Source organism: Astatotilapia calliptera, chromosome 23 (assembly GCF_900246225.1).
Source record: "Astatotilapia calliptera chromosome 23, fAstCal1.2, whole genome shotgun sequence".
Taxonomy (NCBI): domain Eukaryota; kingdom Metazoa; phylum Chordata; class Actinopteri; order Cichliformes; family Cichlidae; genus Astatotilapia; species Astatotilapia calliptera.
The window spans coordinates 39,883,200-39,904,736 of record NC_039323.1 but is presented as its reverse complement, the minus strand read 5'-3'; the positions used below and the strand labels follow the sequence as shown (position 1 = coordinate 39,904,736).

Sequence of the window (21,537 nt, the reverse complement as noted above, 5' to 3'; positions counted from 1 at the left end):
GATGACAAATTTTTAATGTTTTGCTTGTTTACTGGCGGTCTTTTCAAAGGGTAATTTTCATTCCATTACAAAGTTATGCTGTTGAATCATTATGATCGCTTTCAAGACCAATATTATAATTTGGAATCCAAAATGCCTCGTCAGTTTTAGTTGATTTATGGGAAATCTTTGAAAATTCAGAATTCGTAAATATGCATTAAATAATGCACAAGATTCTCTATTAGTCATGACTGAAACATTACTTTCACCACTACAAGAGCTATGTGGTTCATTGCCTCTCTGAAAGGACTGACAGTGAGCCTCTGTCTCTGCAGTCTGGGTCTTCTCTGGGATTTTCTCCCTCTTCTCTTTAGTCTTTGCAGTTCGTGCCAAGAAAAAGTACTCCTTTTCGTGGTCTTTCATGTATTAAATACTCCTTACATGTCTTGATACTTCACAAAGCTGTTTTACTAACTAACTAATCGAGCTTTGCACCACTTCATAATGTCCGTAACTCTGATAAATAATAGCTTCTACTTCTGTTTCATGGGCAAATCTTAGTATCATACTGTTAAAAACAATTAATTAGATATAATGTTTTGATATTTTGTAACATGGAGTGTAAGATGTGAAGTGTGTGATGTTCTTTCTTCTTGTGTTGAAGTCAGTGACCCCATAAGTGCAGATTAAATATGAACACTGCAAATTTGAGCAGCAGTGAGATTCAGTCAGTCCTGCTTATGTGGAAAGAGCTCATGTTTTGTTTACAGTTTCATAGACTGCAAGTGCTCGTCTAAATACATTAGATATGTTTCACAACTTAATCTGAGGTGTTTGAAGAGTTTCATCTTACATTTGTCAGTCTGGCTGTGCGTTTAAAACGAAGGTGAAAGTAAGTTGTTGGTCTGTTCCACTACACACTGAAGAGGGGACAACGAGGAATAAGCGTGATGTCAAACGGCCGAGAGATTTTACAAAATAGTAATTTTGTAGCTGTGATTAATGAGAGGGATCATGTTTTGCTTTGTTGTTCTCACTACACACCCTGTGACATGGACTGGCCGAGCTTCTCTTGTGCAGTTTGAAGTTTTGAAATTTAGCGGTGTAGGAAGTATGTAAGTCACAGGAGGGTGATGTGGGGTGAAATGAGCGGTGGAAGGGAACTTACATTTGAAAAAGTGGTTAATAAGTTAAGTCATGGTGAAGGGAAAGTGGTGGTTTTTCGTTTTTTGAGAAGTACTGGTCTCATCAAGAGGATCTGAGGATTCAGGAGTGACGGACGGTTACCAGACAGGAGATGGCGGTAATGCAACAGTTTTGGATGCAAGCTTCCGTTAAACTTGACTGAAGAAGAAGAAGAAGAAATTTAGCGATAAACAGACAACATGGCAGGACGCGCAATCACGTTTGTCTCTAGTTTGCTGGCGTTTTTTCCAAACGGTGAGTGAGATACACTGTTTCATTTCTGAATTTATTTATATGAATTTGGGCGATAGACAGAAGAAATCACTCTAACATATATAGAACGAGTATAAATTTAGAGTTAAGAAAGTGTTACTAAAGAAAGTCATCAGCTTAAATTGAAATTGATGAAGCGTGATCTCGACTAACTTTCATTTTCACGGTTGGAACATAAAAGCTGCATTTACATCAAGTCTGACAAAAAAGAAACGCCGGATGTCACTAACAGGTAGACCTACAGCCATAAAACGGTGATATTTAAACGTTTTAAGGGTCTGTTTTAACAGACGCAGCTTTCACAGTAGGCGTTTAGTTGATGAGGGACTGCAGAGAACAATTGGATGCAAGTTAAGCTCTCACACCGAGTCGCAATCAGTCAACCAATTCCGTGTTTAATACCTTAATACTCAATACTCTAATTTTTGGTAATGAGCCAATAACAAGTTAATACGGAGCTGGTGTTGACAATACCGGTACCAACAGTAATAATTAGAATTAGAAAGGCAGGTTAGGTAATGTTATTTGTGTTAATTAAGGGTTTTGTTTGTTTGTTTGTTTTTTTTATTTTCCAATGTAACACGTCTCATTGGGCTGAATGTATTATATTTAAAGTCTGAATATAGTCTATAGGTAATCAGTCTATTAAAATGACAACTATGTTGATCAGTGACTGGTGAACAGTAATTGATCAACATAGTTGTCATTTAGTTGTCACGTAGTAAAGCTTCCAGCATTATATTGAAAAGTCTGCAGTGTAGATAAATAATTCAAACTATTTCGTCACAGCTTGATTTCAGCAGGTATATGATGCAGATAACTATTAATAAATACTCAGATATCATATTAACCATTTCTTCCTCCTTTTTATTGATGAAAAAGCTGATCAAAAGCAGGATCATTGTTGCTAAATGTCAAACACAAAGACGTAATGTCAGAAGAGTTCCTGGGATAAACAACTGTAAGAGGCAACGTGGAGGTGAAAGAGAGTCTCAAGGAGATGCACCTTTTTAATGTCTTTAATTATCATTTGTAATTTGGATGAGTTCGGAATGACAAACATAGTGGATAATTAGAGAGCCAAGTGTTTGTCTTTTGAACACATGTAGATCCTACATAATACTTCTGCACGTCTTTATTAATATTGTGAATTTAATTGATTTGCCAAAAAGAAACATAACACACATCTTACTGGTAGCACTGTTTTTGTTTTTGAAATTCCATATTAGACATCCAATAATATCATTGAAGTACATTATTTTATTCACATATGTGAAACCTGATACATTGTTATTATTTAGTGCCATAAATTAAACTCAGTCTAATCCCTAGCCCGAATTATTGTTTCAGTCTTCCCATCAAGAGCACTCAGTTCATCTTTAACTGATGTTTTTCTCCATGCAGCTCTAACAGCAGTGGTCCAAACACAGCAGACTGTGCTGGCAGCAGTGGGAGAAGATGCTGAAGTCAGCTGTCAGCTCTTGAAGACTAAAGACGTCCTTCAGGTCACATGGCAGAAAATCTCTCCTGATGTGGAGACAAATGTTGCCACCTACAGCAAGCACTATGGTCAGAGAGTGAATGATGGCTTTACAGATAAGATTGAGTTTAAATACACTGGACTACAGAACTGCTCCATAGTCATCAGGAATGTGACATATGAGGATGAAGCCTTCTATCACTGTCTGTTTAACACTTATCCTGAAGGCTCTCTGACAGGGAAACCCTACCTCCAAGTTTATAGTAAGAACTTTTACCTCAAACAAACATAGTTGATATAAATGTGTGAGCAGCTGGTGTGTTTGTAAGAACATGTTGATGATATCTCCTGATCCTTCACAGAGCTGCATGAACCTGTCCTTGATGTCAGAGAGTCAAACTCTACTGAAGAGTGGGTTGTTTCCTGTTCAGCCACTGGTCGACCTGCTCCCACTGTAACACTCAGTGTCTCACAACAAGACCTCAGCTTCTCACAGTACAACACTGTCAGTGTGTCCAACACCAACACTACATTCACTGTCACCACTACAGCTGTGCTCTCAGGTTCATGTAAACACAGCACACAGGTGGGATGTGCAGCACGAGTGCTCTCTGCTCCTCACAGAGAGGTGATGGTGACGATTCCTGAAGATGAAGAAGATGATCATGAGAAATTCTTTTAAAATCAATGATTATGATAAATGATCACACAGCAACCTTAATGTTTCTGCATTTTCTTTTTCTAGGTTTGGATGAAAAATCTGGATCCATCACTAGAGAGTTTAGTATGTTTGCTTTCACATATTTATAAATTCCTGTTCAGTCTGTTTTACCTTTATAGTGCTTGACTTTATTACATCTTTCTCAGTCTTTTTCTTAAGATATTCATAATCGCGTCTGTGGTTGTGGCCTGTGTTACTGCACGTAACTGTTTAATGTCCAAAATAAATAAATAAATAATGCAAATTTTCTAACTTGTCTCTGTTGTGCTTTTTATCCTTCTGTTATTAGGTCCAATCCAGTGTACCACAAACTCAGATACTTTGCTCACTTTCAGTCCTTTTACTGCACTCTGAGTACTTTAACCACGCAGTTATAATTCAATAATTGTGAGTGAGATCAGACAAGAAGCAGCATGAGACGTCTTTGCACAGCTATTTATTAACTTTGGTAAATAATAGATGCTATATTCACAAATGTGAAAAAAGTGTGTGATGCGGATTTTCACCTGCTATTTCATTAAAAATGGCCACGAGATGGCGCTTTACATTCAAGATTATAACCGCTTGTCTCGTTAATTTAATTTGACTTGAATCTCTTTCCACTTCTGTCAAACCACCAAACAAAAATATATTTTAGTCCCCTGACTAAAATAGTGAATGATTAAATGAACATTGATCTGAAGCCTTTTCCCCTCCCTGTTGTTTTGTAGAGATTAGTTCAGTCATCACATCTGTAAATTTCTGTCAGAGACAAACTCAGACTGTGCTGAGAGAAGATGTCGAATTCAGCTAGTGCAGTCTAAACACGTCCTTTGAGAGGAATAAACTGTTTCCCCCCTTTTTCTAGGGTGCTCCTTTTCCAGCTTTACATATACAGAGATGAAACTGCAACAGACTTGTGCAGACTGGTGCTTCATTTTGGCGTGAAGCACCAGTTTATGTTGACTTTAACAGTTAAATCGCTTGTCCGGTGTAGTGTAAATCAGAAGTTGACTTATTTCTAACAGTTTGTTTCACATGTATTTCGGAATCTGATCGAGCTGCTATATTTGAACCATTTCTGTGGAAATGGTTGATTCTCCTCAGCAAGGTGAGAATGGATCACAGAAATTATTTCCTTTCTATAATATCTGTGATTTTTTTTATTATTAATTTCTCAAGAGTTTGTATCCTGCTGTTATGTCTGTGCTAACATGTGCACAGCCTTTCTCTCATTATAGAGAAGAAAATTGCCCCTGTTGATATGATAGAGTATCACTACATTTATTAACAAACACAAATGTAACCAAATCAGATAATTATATATGTCCACGGGCCAGACAAACTAATGTTTTGTGCCAGAACAAAACCCTCTTTGGTGGATAAAAGGTTGCCGTCGGGTTTTGGTGTGGATATTTTTTTGGAAAGGAGTTTCCCTGGAATCACCTGCATATTAATTCACCTCCATATTTCTGTGCTTTCGTCTGGAGGTGGTATTGCTTGTTTGATTACATTCATACTCTTCTTACAGCCCACACTGCAAACGCCGCTGCGATATTTTCTGTCTATGTGCCACGGCCTACAATACCTCCCTGAGGCCCGTATAATTGCCAGCCTGCTACGCACATGGTAACTATTGTTACCAGGAGAAGTTATCAACCTGTGAAGTGTAAGTGATTTGTGGCTTAGCTACACTGTTAAAAAAATCCGTAAATTTAGGGGTCCCTTTACCGTGGATTTGCTACGGATTCGCTCCGTTTTGCGAAATACGGAAAGTTTGCTGTTGCGCGAGGCAGAATTTTCTCCCCCAGCCAGAATATTCCGACGCCATTACTTTCAGTGCAGTCAGTGCCTACCTAAATTTCTGCAAGTCACAAGGAAAGTTGGAAACAGGTTGGTTGTGTGGAATGAGAATGAGAATGGAGTGCCACCTTGTTCCCCCTCGTACATTAAATTGGTCTCGATAGGCAGTTGGTAGTGGTGTGTATGTGAGTGGACGTTTGCTGCTAGCTGCGTTAGCATTAGCTAGCCGCCTGCGCTTCGTAAGTACGTCAAAAACCATTTTTTCCCTCCCTCTTACATGAAATTTGGTCTCGATAGTCAGTTGGTAGCCGTGTGTGTTTCATGGTAACATTTGAATGTGTGGGTTTTGCGTTATTTTGAAGCGTGGTTTGCCCAACTAAAGTTAACGTTAGCCCATAAGTTGGATGCGCGCGCTTGTGTGTGTGTAAATTAGCCACATGTGTGTATTGTTATAGCTCACTGTGTTACGTTAGCATGCAACTGAACATGGTAATAATTAAAAGGGGTGATAGTTAAGTAGAATCAGATTTCATTGCAGAAAACATTGCAGCCCAAAGAGAGTGGCCCATGCAGCCCAACGCAGATTACTTATTTGAAGGTACCTGAAAAGTGAATGTGCTTCACTGTGCTGATATAAATTTATTGTTTTCATATTGATTCTGTTCTGATTCTGGCTATCCGTCAATTGGCAAATTCAATCTCTTAAAAATGTTGACTTGTAACATTTGTGGCTTTAACGCTCGGTCTTCGACTGATTACTTGAAACACTGCCGAACACACAGAAATAATAATAATGTATCTTTTTTATGTGGCCATAGGGATTGCAGAAGGAAGTTTAACACATACAGTAGCCTTGCTGTGCATATGTCACGAGCTCATGTAGACAGAAGGAGCACACAAACATGGAACCGTAATGTGTCTGTACAGTTAAGGTGCTTGTTTAATTTTTGCAGCAGTGAATATGATGATCTTAAAACTTTAAAGTGTCATTTGAGTGGTCACATAGATGAGGGTTTGACTGTAACATGTCCCTTTGATGGATGTTCTAAGACATTCAATGTAAAGTCATCCCTAACGCATATTTCCAGATACCATAAAGGGTGGGATGTTACCAAGATAGCCCCAGTTCATATATGTGAACTAACAGAACGGTCTTTCCAAGGTGAAGGATCACATGTAGAACCTGAAGAACCTGAAAGTTTTAACATTGATGCAGAACAAAGTGATAATTTCTGCAGTGATCAAGTGAAAGACAACTTCACAGAGAGTCTTGCTCAGTTTTACTTGGGTTTACAGGCAAAATATTTGGTTCCAGCCTCCACAATAACAGAAATAGCAAATGAAATGAGAACTATAAGTGATATTCAACAGGAATATACTGTGGATGCACTAGCCTGTGAACTGGGGCAGTATGGTGTTCCAAGGGAGACTGTAACATCTCTTGGGAATAGTATATACGAGCAGAGCCCTATGCACAAGGCATTACATTCTTATTTTAAAAGGTGCATTAGGGCAAGTAAGAACTTCATAAATGTAACCAAGTCTCTGGCTGAACGGCACCAGTTGCTTCAGGCTTATCAGTCTTGTGGTACCTTGTTTCGTTCCCAGGTTCATGTCTCAGACTCAACACGGTTCTATCCAGAGCTCTATGACCAGAACATAAAGACAGTGGTTGGAGAATTTGATTTGAACTCAAGTAACTCAGTTGTCACAGAGAGTGTGCAGGTTAAAGGCACTACATATGCAAATTGAATGCTGGTCTTACTGAGCTACGCAAAAGGACTACTGCAGTTAGGACAAATAGCAAGCATTTTTGTAAAAAATGAAACTACTGTCCTACTTTTGCTTCGAGGGAAAAATAAAAGTTGCCATCAGCTGTACATGGCAATAATTACTCTATAATTGGTTTTCATAATTAGGTCCATTTGTATTCCTGGTTGACCCAAACTGGACATTGAGGACCAATGTATTAATTGATTTGCAACAATTGTGATGTGTTTAATTTATGGAGATGTTTGTCATGTCATCCATAGATTCACAAACTCCACCGCAGTTCACCCGGCCTGGCCCCTCATCAACACCTGAACCACAGAGGTTTCAGCTGCCCTCAACACCACCTGAGACAGCCGACTCCCCATCCCAAGACGCATATTCAGTACCATGGCACAAATGTCCCTCAAAAGTCATGGATGAGTTGCGTGAAAAAAAGTACATAATGGGGAAAGACAGACGAGAGATGGTTCGGATCGTCGCTGAAGATTACCTCCATAAACACCCAGGAAGACCTGGTAGACAAAAGCTGAGGGAACTCGCCAGTATGATTGTAGGACAATATCCTGCCTCCTTCAAGCTGACAGAGCCGTTTGGAAACAAACCTTTTGCAAAAGATGGTTCTGAAACTCTCTTTCGTCAGCTGGAACACAGAATTGAAAATATGAAGAGGCCACAAAGCTCACTGAAGAGGCAAGCAGGGGGTGAAAATTCAACAAAGAAAAGGCCCAGGAATTCAGATCTGTATGGATGTGTGGCGTGGGATCCAATCATTGAGGGGGCCGTGTGTAGAGAAGACCTGCTGTCTAAACGAGATGAGTTGAAACGTGCCTTTCAAACCCAGGATCTTCAGGTGGGTCTGCAATCATCCATTACAGATACAGAAAGCTTTATTAATCCTCGAAGGGCAATTCGGTTCCTACAGTCCACCATCTAGACATACAACCATTCACACAGCAATAGTATATAGCAGGAGTAATGCGATAAGGTCTGGGTCCAAGTACAATTTAGGACACATTGTGAAATTGTAGATCGTCTGTAGATCACTATGCCCATAGTCAATTGAAATTGATACCCTGTTTTATTATTTTAATTGGTTAGTTTGACTAACTGTTCGACTGTTTGTCTAACTGCCTCATATCTTTAGGAGTCATCTGTTCGAAAATTGATGACTGAAACATATCCCATTCAGCGTGAAATCCTCAACGATGATGATACCACTATTGTCGTTGTAAAGGACGAGTGGCCGTTCCTGTTTGAAGTTCCTCACCTGTTTGATCATGCATCTAAACTCCTTGGCTTCTCTGTACAAAACAAGCTGGCACAGGTGTGTTGTTATTGTTATTATTATGATTGTGCTGTGCTGCTCCATATGGAGAGAATTTTGTCTTTATTAATCAATCAGAAAAAGATTTGCAACCAAAAAGAGAGTTGAGACCAAAAAAGATAAACTGGCAACCAATCAAATAGAATAACTTGGATGAACAATCAAATGGAATAGATTTGAGACCAAAAATCAGGAAGTGACAACCAAAAAAGCAGGACATTTGAGATCAAAACAGAACAGGTTGCAAATGAAAATGAAATAATTCATTTTTATTTTTATTTTTTTCAAAATTCTCTCCATAGCTCCAAACGAAAATGAGTGTTAGTCTTATGTACTTGTACAAAATTAACACCTTGAACCTTGAACAGGAACTTTCCAAAAAAGAAAAGGGGATCAATGACTTCCTTGACTCCAAAGGGATGAAGATGGGCGAAGGTCCAATACAGCTCATCTGTGGCATTTCAAAATACTTCAAGGAAGACTCTTATAAACTCTTCCACAAAAAAGAGGTAGATGTTGTAGATTTTAAACTGTGTGCAAGATAATTATTTGCATCCAGTGGTGAACCAAGTAACCAACCACAGTAGGAAGTATAGATTCCCCTAATTGTGCTGCTGATATTCTCTATAAACTCTCTATCTATAAACTATTTACATTAATGTTTTTGCATAATGGCTACCTCTGTCTGATGAAGACACTAGCAGATAGTCAAGTTGCCAGCAGGTTTGTGTGTACTGGAAACATTAATTCATGTATCATGTCTGTCACCAAAACAGATCTCTGCAGATCCTGAAGTCGAACTCCCAGTGACCCCATGCATCCTAATCAGAGGTTTGTAGTTAAATCTTTTTTTGTATCCCAGCAAGCTGTTGTTAGCTGTTGTTATAAGCTGTTGTTGTGTCATATTTATTAAAGAAATGTTTTGCTTGCCTTAAAATATAGGATTTTTTTTTTTTTTGTAAATGGTACATGGTTTTTATCTGTGTTTAAGGTGACCAGCAATTCAAGATTGCTGTTGATGGGTTACTTGTCAATGACCACATCACCTCTCCCATTGTGGCCTTGAGCTACGTCTTCTCCATGTTTTATGTCTGCAACGTCCAATACCCACCGGAGATGGCTTTTACTCTCGAATTCATGCAAAGGTAAGCACTCATTGTTTGGAAATACTTTGTAAATGTGACTTTGCCGTGCCTTTCTGCACCTGACCTGCTTTTTGTCAATCTACACTAAACCCGTTTGTCTGAGATGTACAAGCTCAAAATGTGTCGTCACATGCTGTGAGCTTTTAGATCAGCTGTTATTGGCTTATGATCCCCCTGAATATGGATTTGTTCAGAGATTTTGTAGCTCCCTGTTGAAGACTATTGTTGGAATAAATGTGTCATATCTTTTTAAAGGGCAGGTAACATGCTTTTTGCTTTAAATAGTGTCCTAAGTCAATCAATAACAAAACAAACATAACATGATTCCAGTTGGGAAATGGAGCAAAAACATATTTTTCTCAGAATGGTTTGTTGACACAAAATTCGTTTGAGCTATCTCTTTAAAACCATTAGCACCTGAGACCAGGTTATGTCAGTGGTGGTCAAACCTTTTCATGTCAAAGACACACAAACTGAAATTTATTTGGCTGCAAACCCCAAACTCAAAATATGTTGTTCCAGGGACCCCCCCCCCCCCCCCCCCCCCCCCCCCCGAAGGAAAGACTAAACATATTAATTTAAAAAATACTACATAGTGGATTCATGCCCAAATGTTAATACTTGTACTGATGTGTAACGTGCACTGAATGTCACAGTTTCTCCACTCCATGTTTGAATAACAAATGTGCTGTTACACCTTTTGATAGGACAATGTCAACTGTGTTTTCTATCCCCTTCTGTGTTCTGTGCATTTATAATATCCCTGCATACACATTGAGGATGCATGCTGTCATGTGTTGGTGATAAGCAGACTTCTCACCCTTGCAAACATTTCTGTATATGCACAGTGTGAATGCATGTGTCTTGAAAAGACAAAGGAAGAGAGCTTAGCCACTGGCACCAGCACCACAACAACATTGGGTTCTAGACAGATGGTCAACTAGAATGATAGAGAGGTTCACACATAGGGGCATATTGAAGAAAACAAATGTAGGATTTTATTGAACTGCTCCACTCCTGTCAAGCCACACTACATGTGCAAACTTTGTCTGCATATCACTATTGTTTTTTTTTTCCCTCAGAGTTTTCTTTGGGGTCAATCCTGAGCGAGGCTCCAAGGCAGAGAAGAAGGGGAAGAAACGGCACTTCATTCCTCCACAGGTGTGCAAGCTGGTTTCTCAGCTGAAGGAATTTGAATGCAAGCAGAAGGAATCTGAATGGGCCATTTGAGCTGTTCTCAGAGCTCAGAAAATACCTTTTTGGACTGAATGTACACACACACACACACACACACACACACACACACACACACACACACACACACACACACACACACACACACACACACACACACACACAAAGGCAAATCCAAAAACATGGGGCTTGGGAGTAGAAATACAGATTTTTACAGTATTAGGTGAGTTCAGATGTTTTAACTAGATGCCCACAACACACATGCTGCAGTTTCAAATCCCCCATGTTAAGGGGGAGGGAAGGTGGGCGATATTTGTCATTCCAGTTAAGCTTTTCCTGTCATTGTGGAGTTGGAGGTGTAAGTTTTAATTTTTTTTTAGTTTTAAGTTGTTTTAAGAGTTTTAAAAATCTCTTTATGGCATGTTGCACAGTCATCCTTCTAAGGTCATGGTTGTTATTGCTGCACTGATGTTTTATAGAAAAGTTGTATAATGTAATACTTCTAATGTTCTATTTGTTTTTTGTAGAAAGGTCAGCCACTGGTTGCAGAGCTCTGCCTGTCGGTGTGATATGTGGAGTTGGAGGTGTAGGTTTCTGCATCCTCCTGGAGGGGGCTCCTCATTTTGCACTGACAGGTGAGACAGCAACAGCAATGCTGGCAGTTTTATTGTCTTATTTTGTCATTGTCTTTAACAAATCAATTTGTTATTAATGCCTGTCAGCCTGTGGATGCTAAAAAGTTGCTAGATTTGGCATCTCCCTGTTAAAGGACATGGCTGTACTTCTTTGAGAAAACAGCTGGTTTATGTATGTAAAATTTCTCTGAATGTGAAGGTGATGTTCTGAATGTTTTAATGGTTGTAGTGTAAATATTGCAAATCATTCACCACAAAAAGTGAAATCACTTTAAAGCACTGGCAGCTGTTAAAGGAAATAAATAATTGCTGTGATTCTACATTTGTGCTTTATTGATGGTAAACGGTATAGAGAATGGTACAGAATTAAACATTTTAGGATGACTGAAGTGTCCGTAAATGGTATGGATTGAGTACTTAAATAATACGAAATATTCCATTTTAGGTTTGATGGAACTGTCCGTAAATGGTAAAGAAAAAGTCAGGTAAATCTACGGAAATATCTGTTATAGGGTTTACGGAATTGTCTGTGCAATAACGCCGAAATTTATGGAAAATACGGAATTTTCCATTTTAGGTTTGACGGAAATGTCCGTCAATGGTACAGAAAAACTCGGGTAAATCTACAGAAATATCCGTTTTAAGGTTTACGGAAGTGCCCGTACAATAACGGAAAAAGTGCTGGTAATTAATTACCAGCACTTTTTCCGTTTTATAACGGAATTTTTTTTAACAGTGTAGCCCTGGCTTTGGACTTTGTATTTTATCCCTTTGGGACACTGAATTATTTTATCCCTCCATTTTTATATGCCCAGCAGAGATTATTTCCCGTTCTTGACTAACAAATTATGTTTTAGAACTTGAGTGGTTCCCATCTGTTAAGTAAAAGTATTTATTGGCACCTTATTTGAATGTGTTATGTTTTGCTTGTTTACTGGCGGTCTTTTCAAAAGGTAATTTTCATTCCATTACAAAGTTATGCTGTTGAGTCATTACGATCGCTTTCCAGAACAATATTTTAATTTGGAATCCAAAATGCCTCTTCAGTTTTAGTTGACCTATGGGAAACCTTTGAAAATTCAGAACTTGTAATATTTAATAAACGAATAATAATAATAATAATAATAATAATAATAATAATGGATTGCATTTATATAGCGCTTTACAATTCCACTATTCATTCACTCTCACATTCACACACTGGTGGAGGCAGCTACAGTTGTAGCCACAGCTGCCCTGGGGCAGACTGACAGAAGCGAGGCTGCCTTATCGCGCCATCGGCCCCTCTGGCCATCACCAGTAGGCGGTAGGTATGTTTCTTGCCCAAGGACAACGACAGCTAAAATAGATACACCTTTTTTATATGTATTAAAAACAAACAAACAAACAAACAAAAAAACAACTTTTGTAATGTTACAGATTCCCTCCTGGTTGCTAGACTTCGTTTTGACGTTTATTTAAATAACTTATTTACCGATTGAAAATATAATGACAGCAATATTATTTCATGTTCGAAATATTTTTTAGATTAAATATTAAATTCACAAAAAAATCCTCTTTATGGAGTAAGCATGTTTTCCATGGCTACTTCAAAAAAACCAAACAAACAAACCAAGCTTGAAGTCATGAGCAGGAGTTCATAATAAGTGATGACAGCAGTGTACGCAGAATCTGCCGTTATAGTTAAGAATGGCACCGCATAAGATAAACTTATGCAACTTTTTTTTTTTTTTTTTGGTGGGGGATGTCACAGCAGATAGTACAAGAAGAAAGTCGAGTCTATGGTAGTGCAAAGTCTACGCTGTGTGTAGACGGTTACGTCTTTTCATTGGCCCGGAATCTACGGTGAGCATAGACACTGTAGACTCGGGCCGATAGGAGCGCCGAATCCCACTGTAGACGACCAATCGTCTGTTCGGCGGAAGTTGCGTCACCAAAACAACAACAACACGCAGCGGAGGAGCGAAGAAGCCGGAAAGTCCGCTATTTTTTTTTAAGGGAAACTGGCATTTCTTCTGTGTTTACCTTGGATTTAGCGGAAATTACACGACGCTGAATAGCGCGTTTAACCCTTTTTCTTTGTGGTAAATGTTAGCCGCCCGCTAGCCGACATCTAATGTATTACGCCCATCTTTTCAGTGGCTACAACTGCTTTCCGTGGCTCGTTACAAACAATCTGAGATATATGAAGTAGTAAGTGTATTTAATGTCATACTAGGCAGATTTACTGCACTGCCATTTACTACACATTTACCCGTGTTTGGCTATTGTCTGTACATCTCGCTCGTTGTAAACTTTCTTTAAGTATGTGTAACATTCACAATTATATTGTTGATGGTAACGTGTATGATTCCAGCCTACCTGATGGGCACTTTTGACTTTTTGTAGTTCAGTTCAGTGATTGACTATCCTGCAGTGCTGTTTTCCTGTATTCATCCACTCATCTCTACATTTACAGAATAAATAAGTTAGTGTATTTCCTAAAAATTTCGTTCCTGCTGTTCTTTTGTTTTGTTTTGCACAAAAGGGAAATGCAATGAGGAGCGTTGTCATGAAGCTTTTCCTCAAGCTGCCTCCACTGAGTGAGCAGCGGCGCCCTCTGCAGTTTGTGTGTGGGAGTGCAAAAGCGTACAGCACCTGGTATTCCCAGGCGGTCTCCCATCCAAGTACTGACCAGGCCCGACCCTGCTTAGCTTCCGAGATCAGACGAGATCGGGCGTGTTCAGGGTGGTATGGCCGTAAGCGAGGGAAACCCGCTATAAAAGACGTTTTATACTTGGCAAATGTCACGCACTTTAAAATATAGGATTGTACTAAGCTTCACATGTTACAGCGAAAACATGCAAACCTTTGTTGTGAACTGCAGCTTCAACACTGAGCTGCAAAAATGCTTTTCCCGCGGTAACGTCACCATAATAACACATGTTACTTTCTCACAGCACAGTGTTAAAGTGACACAGAGCACACAGTGTGTTAGGACCATTTGGAAGTCCAGCATTTTTGTGCTTTGGACAATTCAACTTATATACAGGACATAAAAACCTAAGCATGACTGCGTCATCACAGCATGTATAAAGAGGCTGTTTGTGAAGCAGTCCCTCGCTTACGGCCACGCCACCCTGAACGCTCCCGATCTCGTCTGATCTCGGAAGCCAAGCTGGGTCGGGCCTGGTCAGTACTTGGATGGGAGACTGCCTGGGAATACCAGGTGCCGTAAGCTTTTGCATTTCAACACACAAATGACAGTTTAAATAGTGAAACGGATCTGAGGCACTCTTTAAGCTCATTTTCCAATAGGATGGTTAGTGAGTCTTGCGCAAAGAGCTCTTCCACTCATGTAGTAATGTCAAATTCTTCAAGCGTTACATCAATATCACTGTACATGCACAGAGCACCTGTAGATGTTTTTGTGCAAACACTCACAATTGTTTATGACGTGAATATTGCTGCATTAAGTATGCATGCATTATAACTGTGCTGTCATGGGCAGCTATTAAAAATAAAAGTAGAAACTAATCAATATGCTTCACTCTAAATTGTTTTTTAAATCCCAATAAATGGGTTACAGTATCTACATGAAGCCCGTTGTCGAGGAAGCCTCTCACTTACGGCCATACCAGCCTGTTCTCATCTGATCTCTGAAGGTAACCAGGGGCGGTCCTGCATAGTCGCGTCACCTTCACCTTGCTCCATGTTAGAAACTCCATGATATCGTGTTCCCTGCTCAGGGTAGCACACTGATGCGCATTTATTCAGTATTCTTCGGGGCCGCAGTCGGCAGCCAATAAGAGTTAAAACTGGTTGCACAAGAGTGTCAGGTTGACACTGTGCCCGCTGCACGCTACAAGGTTAACGAGTTCCTCACTATTGAGCCCAGACGGACTAGCCGTAGACATTCTCTACATTTACAGAATAAATAAGTTTGTGTATTTCCTAAATATTTCGTTCCTGCTGTTCTTTTGTTTTGTTTTGCACAAAAGGGAAATGTTGTCATGAAGCTTTTCCTCAAGCTGCCTCCACTGAGTGAGCAGCGGCGCCCTCTGCAGTTTGTGTGTGGGAGTGCAAAAGCTTACAGCACCTGGTATTCCCAGGCGGTCTCCCATCCAAGTACTGACCAGGCCCGACCCTGCTTAGCTTCCGAGATCAGACGAGATCGGGCGTGTTCAGGGTGGTATGGCCGTAAGCGAGGGAAACCCGCTATAAAAGACCTTTTATACTTGGCAAATGTCACGCACTTTAAAATATAGGATTGTACTAAGCTTCACATGTTACAGCGAAAACATGCAAACCTTTGTTGTGAACTGCAGCTTCAACACTGAGCTGCAAAAATGCTTTTCCCGCGGTAACGTCACCATAATAACACATGTTACTTTCTCACAGCACAGTGTTAAAGTGACAGAGAGCACACAGTGTGTTAGGACCATTTGGAAGTCCAACATTTTTGTGCTTTGGACAATTCAACTTATATACAGGACATAAAAAACCTAAGCATGACTGCGTCATCACAGCATGTATAAAGAGGCTGTTTGTGAAGCAGTCCCTCGCTTACGGCCACACCACCCTGAACGCGCCCGATCTCGTCTGATCTCGGAAGCCAAGCTGGGTCGGCCCTGGTCAGTACTTGGATGGGAGACTGCCTGGGAATACCAGGTGCCGTAAGCTTTTGCATTTCAACACACAAATGACAGTTTAAATAGTGAAACGGATCTGAGGCACTCTTTAAGCTCATTTTCCAATAGGATGGTTAGTGAGTCTTGCGCAAAGAGCTCTTCCACTCATGTAGTAATGTCAAATTCTTCAAGCGTTACATCAGTATCACTGTACATGCACAGAGCACCTGTAGATGTTTTTGTGCAAACACTCACAATTGTTTATGACGTGAATATTGCTGCATTAAGTATGCATGCATTATAACTGTGCTGTCATGGGCAGCTATTAAAAATAAAAGTAGAAACTAATCAATATGCTTCACTCTAAATTGTTTTTTAAATCCCAATAAATGGGTTACAGTATCTACATGAACCCCGTTGTCGAGGAAGCCTCTCACTTACGGCCATACCAGCCTGTTCTCATCTGATCTCTGAAGGTAACCAGGGGCGGTCCTGCATAGTCGCGTCACCTTCACCTTGCTCCATGTTAGAAACTCCATGATATCGTGTTCCCTGCTCAGGGTAGCACACTGATGCGCATTTATTCAGTATTCTTCGGGGCCGCAGTCGGCAGCCAATAAGAGTTAAAACTGGTTGCACAAGAGTGTCAGGTTGACACTGTGCCCGCTGCACGCTACAAGGTTAACGAGTTCCTCACTATTGAGCCCAGACGGACTAGCCGTAGACATTCTCTACATTTACAGAATAAATAAGTTAGTGTATTTCCTAAATATTTCGTTCCTGCTGTTCTTTTTGTTTTGCACAAAAGGGAAATGTTGTCATGAAGCTTTTCCTCAAGCTGCCTCCACTGAGTGAGCAGCGGCGCCCTCTGCAGTTTGTGTGTGGGAGTGCAAAAGCTTACAGCACCTGGTATTCCCAGGCGGTCTCCCATCCAAGTACTGACCAGGCCCGACCCTGCTTAGCTTCCGAGATCAGACGAGATCGGGCGTGTTCAGGGTGGTATGGCCGTAAGCGAGGGAAACCCGCTATAAAAGACCTTTTATACTTGGCAAATGTCACGCACTTTAAAATATAGGATTGTACTAAGCTTCACATGTTACAGCGAAAACATGCAAACCTTTGTTGTGAACTGCAGCTTCAACACTGAGCTGCAAAAATGCTTTTCCCGCGGTAACGTCACCATAATAACACATGTTACTTTCTCACAGCACAGTGTTAAAGTGACAGAGAGCACACAGTGTGTTAGGACCATTTGGAAGTCCAACATTTTTGTGCTTTGGACAATTCAACTTATATACAGGACATAAAAACCTAAGCATGACTGCGTCATCACAGCATGTATAAAGAGGCTGTTTGTGAAGCAGTCCCTCGCTTACGGCCACACCACCCTGAACGCGCCCGATCTCGTCTGATCTCGGAAGCCAAGCTGGGTCGGGCCTGGTCAGTACTTGGATGGGAGACTGCCTGGGAATACCAGGTGCCGTAAGCTTTTGCATTTCAACACACAAATGACAGTTTAAATAGTGAAACGGATCTGAGGCACTCTTTAAGCTCATTTTCCAATAGGATGGTTAGTGAGTCTTGCGCAAAGAGCTCTTCCACTCATGTAGTAATGTCAAATTCTTCAAGCGTTACATCAGTATCACTGTACATGCACAGAGCACCTGTAGATGTTTTTGTGCAAACACTCACAATTGTTTATGACGTGAATATTGCTGCATTAAGTATGCATGCATTATAACTGTGCTGTCATGGGCAGCTATTAAAAATAAAAGTAGAAACTAATCAATATGCTTCACTCTAAATTGTTTTTTAAATCCCAATAAATGGGTTACAGTATCTACATGAACCCCGTTGTCGAGGAAGCCTCTCACTTACGGCCATACCAGCCTGTTCTCATCTGATCTCTGAAGGTAACCAGGGGCGGTCCTGCATAGTCGCGTCACCTTCACCTTGCTCCATGTTAGAAACTCCATGATATCGTGTTCCCTGCTCAGGGTAGCACACTGATGCGCATTTATTCAGTATTCTTCGGGGCCGCAGTCGGCAGCCAATAAGAGTTAAAACTGGTTGCACAAGAGTGTCAGGTTGACACTGTGCCCGCTGCACGCTACAAGGTTAACGAGTTCCTCACTATTGAGCCCAGACGGACTAGCCGTAGACATTCTCTACATTTACAGAATAAATAAGTTTGTGTATTTCCTAAATATTTCGTTCCTGCTGTTCTTTTGTTTTGCACAAAAGGGAAATGTTGTCATGAAGCTTTTCCTCAAGCTGCCTCCACTGAGTGAGCAGCGGCGCCCTCTGCAGTTTGTGTGTGGGAGTGCAAAAGCTTACAGCACCTGGTATTCCCAGGCGGTCTCCCATCCAAGTACTGACCAGGCCCGACCCTGCTTAGCTTCCGAGATCAGACGAGATCGGGCGTGTTCAGGGTGGTATGGCCGTAAGCGAGGGAAACCCGCTATAAAAGACCTTTTATACTTGGCAAATGTCACGCACTTTAAAATATAGGATTGTACTAAGCTTCACATGTTACAGCGAAAACATGCAAACCTTTGTTGTGAACTGCAGCTTCAACACTGAGCTGCAAAAATGCTTTTCCCGCGGTAACGTCACCATAATAACACATGTTACTTTCTCACAGCACAGTGTTAAAGTGACAGAGAGCACACAGTGTGTTAGGACCATTTGGAAGTCCAACATTTTTGTGCTTTGGACAATTCAACTTATATACAGGACATAAAAACCTAAGCATGACTGCGTCATCACAGCATGTATAAAGAGGCTGTTTGTGAAGCAGTCCCTCGCTTACGGCCACACCACCCTGAACGCGCCCGATCTCGTCTGATCTCGGAAGCCAAGCTGGGTCGGGCCTGGTCAGTACTTGGATGGGAGACTGCCTGGGAATACCAGGTGCCGTAAGCTTTTGCATTTCAACACACAAATGACAGTTTAAATAGTGAAACGGATCTGAGGCACTCTTTAAGCTCATTTTCCAATAGGATGGTTAGTGAGTCTTGCGCAAAGAGCTCTTCCACTCATGTAGTAATGTCAAATTCTTCAAGCGTTACATCAGTATCACTGTACATGCACAGAGCACCTGTAGATGTTTTTGTGCAAACACTCACAATTGTTTATGACGTGAATATTGCTGCATTAAGTATGCATGCATTATAACTGTGCTGTCATGGGCAGCTATTAAAAATAAAAGTAGAAACTAATCAATATGCTTCACTCTAAATTGTTTTTTAAATCCCAATAAATGGGTTACAGTATCTACATGAACCCCGTTGTCGAGGAAGCCTCTCACTTACGGCCATACCAGCCTGTTCTCATCTGATCTCTGAAGGTAACCAGGGGCGGTCCTGCATAGTCGCGTCACCTTCACCTTGCTCCATGTTAGAAACTCCATGATATCGTGTTCCCTGCTCAGGGTAGCACACTGATGCGCATTTATTCAGTATTCTTCGGGGCCGCAGTCGGCAGCCAATAAGAGTTAAAACTGGTTGCACAAGAGTGTCAGGTTGACACTGTGCCCGCTGCACGCTACAAGGTTAACGAGTTCCTCACTATTGAGCCCAGACGGACTAGCCGTAGACATTCTCTACATTTACAGAATAAATAAGTTTGTGTATTTCCTAAATATTTCGTTCCTGCTGTTCTTTTGTTTTGCACAAAAGGGAAATGTTGTCATGAAGCTTTTCCTCAAGCTGCCTCCACTGAGTGAGCAGCGGCGCCCTCTGCAGTTTGTGTGTGGGAGTGCAAAAGCTTACAGCACCTGGTATTCCCAGGCGGTCTCCCATCCAAGTACTGACCAGGCCCGACCCTGCTTAGCTTCCGAGATCAGACGAGATCGGGCGTGTTCAGGGTGGTATGGCCGTAAGCGAGGGAAACCCGCTATAAAAGACCTTTTATACTTGGCAAATGTCACGCACTTTAAAATATAGGATTGTACTAAGCTTCACATGTTACAGCGAAAACATGCAAACCTTTGTTGTGAACTGCAGCTTCAACACTGAGCTGCAAAAATGCTTTTCCCGCGGTAACGTCACCATAATAACACATGTTACTTTCTCACAGCACAGTGTTAAAGTGACAGAGAGCACACAGTGTGTTAGGACCATTTGGAAGTCCAACATTTTTGTGCTTTGGACAATTCAACTTATATACAGGACATAAAAACCTAAGCATGACTGCGTCATCACAGCATGTATAAAGAGGCTGTTTGTCAAGCAGTCCCTCGCTTACGGCCACACCACCCTGAACGCTCCCGATCTCGTCTGATCTCGGAAGCCAAGCTGGGTCGGGCCTGGTCAGTACTTGGATGGGAGACTTCCTGGGAATACCAGGTGCCGTAAGCTTTTGCATTTCAACACACAAATGACAGTTTAAATAGTGAAACGGATCTGAGGCACTCTTTAAGCTCATTTTCCAATTGGATGGTTAGTGAGTCTTGCGCAAAGAGCTCTTCCACTCATGTAGTAATGTCAAATTCTTCAAGCGTTACATCAGTATCACTGTACATGCACAGAGCACCTGTAGATGTTTTTGTGCAAACACTCACAATTGTTTATGACGTGAATATTGCTGCATTAAGTATGCATGCATTATAACTGTGCTGTCATGGGCAGCTATTAAAAATAAAAGTAGAAACTAATCAATATGCTTCACTCTAAATTGTTTTTTAAATCCCAATAAATGGGTTACAGTATCTACATGAAGCCCGTTGTCGAGGAAGCCTCTCACTTACGGCCATACCAGCCTGTTCTCATCTGATCTCTGAAGGTAACCAGGGGCGGTCCTGCATAGTCGCGTCACCTTCACCTTGCTCCATGTTAGAAACTCCATGATATCGTGTTCCCTGCTCAGGGTAGCACACTGATGCGCATTTATTCAGTATTCTTCGGGGCCGCAGTCGGCAGCCAATAAGAGTTAAAACTCGTTGCACAAGAGTGTCAGGTTGACACTGTGCCCGCTGCACGCTACAAGGTTAACGAGTTCCTCACTATTGAGCCCAGACGGACTAGCCGTAGACATTCTCTACATTTACAGAATAAATAAGTTTGTGTATTTCCTAAATATTTCGTTCCTGCTGTTCTTTTGTTTTGCACAAAAGGGAAATGTTGTCATGAAGCTTTTCCTCAAGCTGCCTCCACTGAGTGAGCAGCGGCGCCCTCTGCAGTTTGTGTGTGGGAGTGCAAAAGCTTACAGCACCTGGTATTCCCAGGCGGTCTCCCATCCAAGTACTGACCAGGCCCGACCCTGCTTAGCTTCCGAGATCAGACGAGATCGGGCGTGTTCAGGGTGGTATGGCCGTAAGCGAGGGAAACCCGCTATAAAAGACCTTTTATACTTGGCAAATGTCACGCACTTTAAAATATAGGATTGTACTAAGCTTCACATGTTACAGCGAAAACATGCAAACCTTTGTTGTGA

At 41.1% G+C, this 21,537-nt stretch overlaps 2 protein-coding genes and 11 non-coding genes across 17 annotated transcripts; 7 read left to right on the top strand and 6 right to left on the bottom strand.

The window, feature by feature from the left end:
• Positions 1–1,172: 1,172 nt before the first annotated feature.
• Positions 1,173–3,890, top strand: LOC113016473 (OX-2 membrane glycoprotein-like). 2 transcript variants are annotated; one of them, XM_026159319.1, is made up of 4 exons: positions 1,173–1,419; positions 2,842–3,180; positions 3,280–3,545; positions 3,663–3,890. In XM_026159319.1, exons 1-4 carry the CDS (start codon positions 1,365–1,367, stop codon positions 3,762–3,764), a joined length of 762 nt encoding a protein of 253 aa, XP_026015104.1. In that variant the 5' UTR covers positions 1,173–1,364; the 3' UTR covers positions 3,765–3,890. The 2 variants fall into 2 exon arrangements, with proteins under 2 accessions (XP_026015104.1, XP_026015105.1); XM_026159320.1 differs by having other exon boundaries at positions 1,175–1,419; positions 3,280–3,503.
• Positions 3,891–4,691: 801 nt separating this feature from the next.
• Positions 4,692–10,955, top strand: LOC113016469 (uncharacterized). 4 transcript variants are annotated; one of them, XM_026159312.1, is made up of 7 exons: positions 4,692–4,728; positions 7,454–8,043; positions 8,338–8,517; positions 8,886–9,026; positions 9,294–9,348; positions 9,509–9,662; positions 10,745–10,955. In XM_026159312.1, the coding sequence occupies exons 1-7, from the start codon at positions 4,707–4,709 to the stop codon at positions 10,890–10,892; spliced, it is 1,290 nt and encodes a 429-aa protein (XP_026015097.1). In that variant the 5' UTR covers positions 4,692–4,706; the 3' UTR covers positions 10,893–10,955. The 4 variants fall into 4 exon arrangements, with proteins under 4 accessions (XP_026015097.1, XP_026015098.1, XP_026015095.1 ...); XM_026159313.1 differs by lacking the exon at positions 4,692–4,728 and adding an exon at positions 5,024–5,286 and having other exon boundaries at positions 8,383–8,517; XM_026159310.1 differs by lacking the exon at positions 4,692–4,728 and adding an exon at positions 5,025–5,286.
• Positions 10,956–14,116: 3,161 nt separating this feature from the next.
• On the bottom strand, positions 14,117–14,235 carry LOC113017042 (5S ribosomal RNA). Its single transcript, XR_003271373.1, has one exon. It is a non-coding gene; the product is annotated as a 5S ribosomal RNA (ribosomal RNA).
• Positions 14,236–14,592: 357 nt separating this feature from the next.
• Positions 14,593–14,711, top strand: LOC113017053 (5S ribosomal RNA). The gene has a single exon (XR_003271384.1). It is a non-coding gene; the product is annotated as a 5S ribosomal RNA (ribosomal RNA).
• Positions 14,712–15,557: 846 nt separating this feature from the next.
• LOC113017031 (5S ribosomal RNA) lies at positions 15,558–15,676 on the bottom strand. The gene has a single exon (XR_003271363.1). It is a non-coding gene; the product is annotated as a 5S ribosomal RNA (ribosomal RNA).
• A 358-nt stretch (positions 15,677–16,034) lies between these two features.
• On the top strand, positions 16,035–16,153 carry LOC113017054 (5S ribosomal RNA). The gene has a single exon (XR_003271385.1). It is a non-coding gene; the product is annotated as a 5S ribosomal RNA (ribosomal RNA).
• An 842-nt stretch (positions 16,154–16,995) lies between these two features.
• On the bottom strand, positions 16,996–17,114 carry LOC113017030 (5S ribosomal RNA). Its single transcript, XR_003271362.1, has one exon. It is a non-coding gene; the product is annotated as a 5S ribosomal RNA (ribosomal RNA).
• Positions 17,115–17,471: 357 nt separating this feature from the next.
• On the top strand, positions 17,472–17,590 carry LOC113017048 (5S ribosomal RNA). The gene has a single exon (XR_003271379.1). It is a non-coding gene; the product is annotated as a 5S ribosomal RNA (ribosomal RNA).
• An 841-nt stretch (positions 17,591–18,431) lies between these two features.
• Positions 18,432–18,550, bottom strand: LOC113017029 (5S ribosomal RNA). The gene has a single exon (XR_003271361.1). It is a non-coding gene; the product is annotated as a 5S ribosomal RNA (ribosomal RNA).
• Positions 18,551–18,907: 357 nt separating this feature from the next.
• Positions 18,908–19,026, top strand: LOC113017047 (5S ribosomal RNA). The gene has a single exon (XR_003271378.1). It is a non-coding gene; the product is annotated as a 5S ribosomal RNA (ribosomal RNA).
• Positions 19,027–19,867: 841 nt separating this feature from the next.
• On the bottom strand, positions 19,868–19,986 carry LOC113017028 (5S ribosomal RNA). The gene has a single exon (XR_003271360.1). It is a non-coding gene; the product is annotated as a 5S ribosomal RNA (ribosomal RNA).
• Positions 19,987–20,343: 357 nt separating this feature from the next.
• LOC113017045 (5S ribosomal RNA) lies at positions 20,344–20,462 on the top strand. The gene has a single exon (XR_003271376.1). It is a non-coding gene; the product is annotated as a 5S ribosomal RNA (ribosomal RNA).
• An 841-nt stretch (positions 20,463–21,303) lies between these two features.
• LOC113017061 (5S ribosomal RNA) lies at positions 21,304–21,422 on the bottom strand. Its single transcript, XR_003271390.1, has one exon. It is a non-coding gene; the product is annotated as a 5S ribosomal RNA (ribosomal RNA).
• Positions 21,423–21,537: the final 115 nt, after the last annotated feature.

Excerpts from the sequence above, each read along its gene's own strand:
- LOC113016473 (XM_026159319.1), top strand. The coding sequence starts at position 1,365 with ATGGCAGGACGCGCAATCACGTTTGTCTCTAGTTTGCTGGCGTTTTTT. Across the intron at positions 3,181-3,279 it reads ACCCTACCTCCAAGTTTATA|AGCTGCATGAACCTGTCCTT; the intron begins GTAAGAACTTTT and ends GATCCTTCACAG. Across the intron at positions 3,546-3,662 it reads TCTCTGCTCCTCACAGAGAG|GTTTGGATGAAAAATCTGGA; the intron begins GTGATGGTGACG and ends TTCTTTTTCTAG.
- LOC113016469 (XM_026159310.1), top strand. The coding sequence starts at position 5,244 with ATGGTAACTATTGTTACCAGGAGAAGTTATCAACCTGTGAAGT. Across the intron at positions 8,044-8,337 it reads TTCAAACCCAGGATCTTCAG|GAGTCATCTGTTCGAAAATT; the intron begins GTGGGTCTGCAA and ends TCATATCTTTAG. Across the intron at positions 9,349-9,508 it reads CCCATGCATCCTAATCAGAG|GTGACCAGCAATTCAAGATT; the intron begins GTTTGTAGTTAA and ends TCTGTGTTTAAG.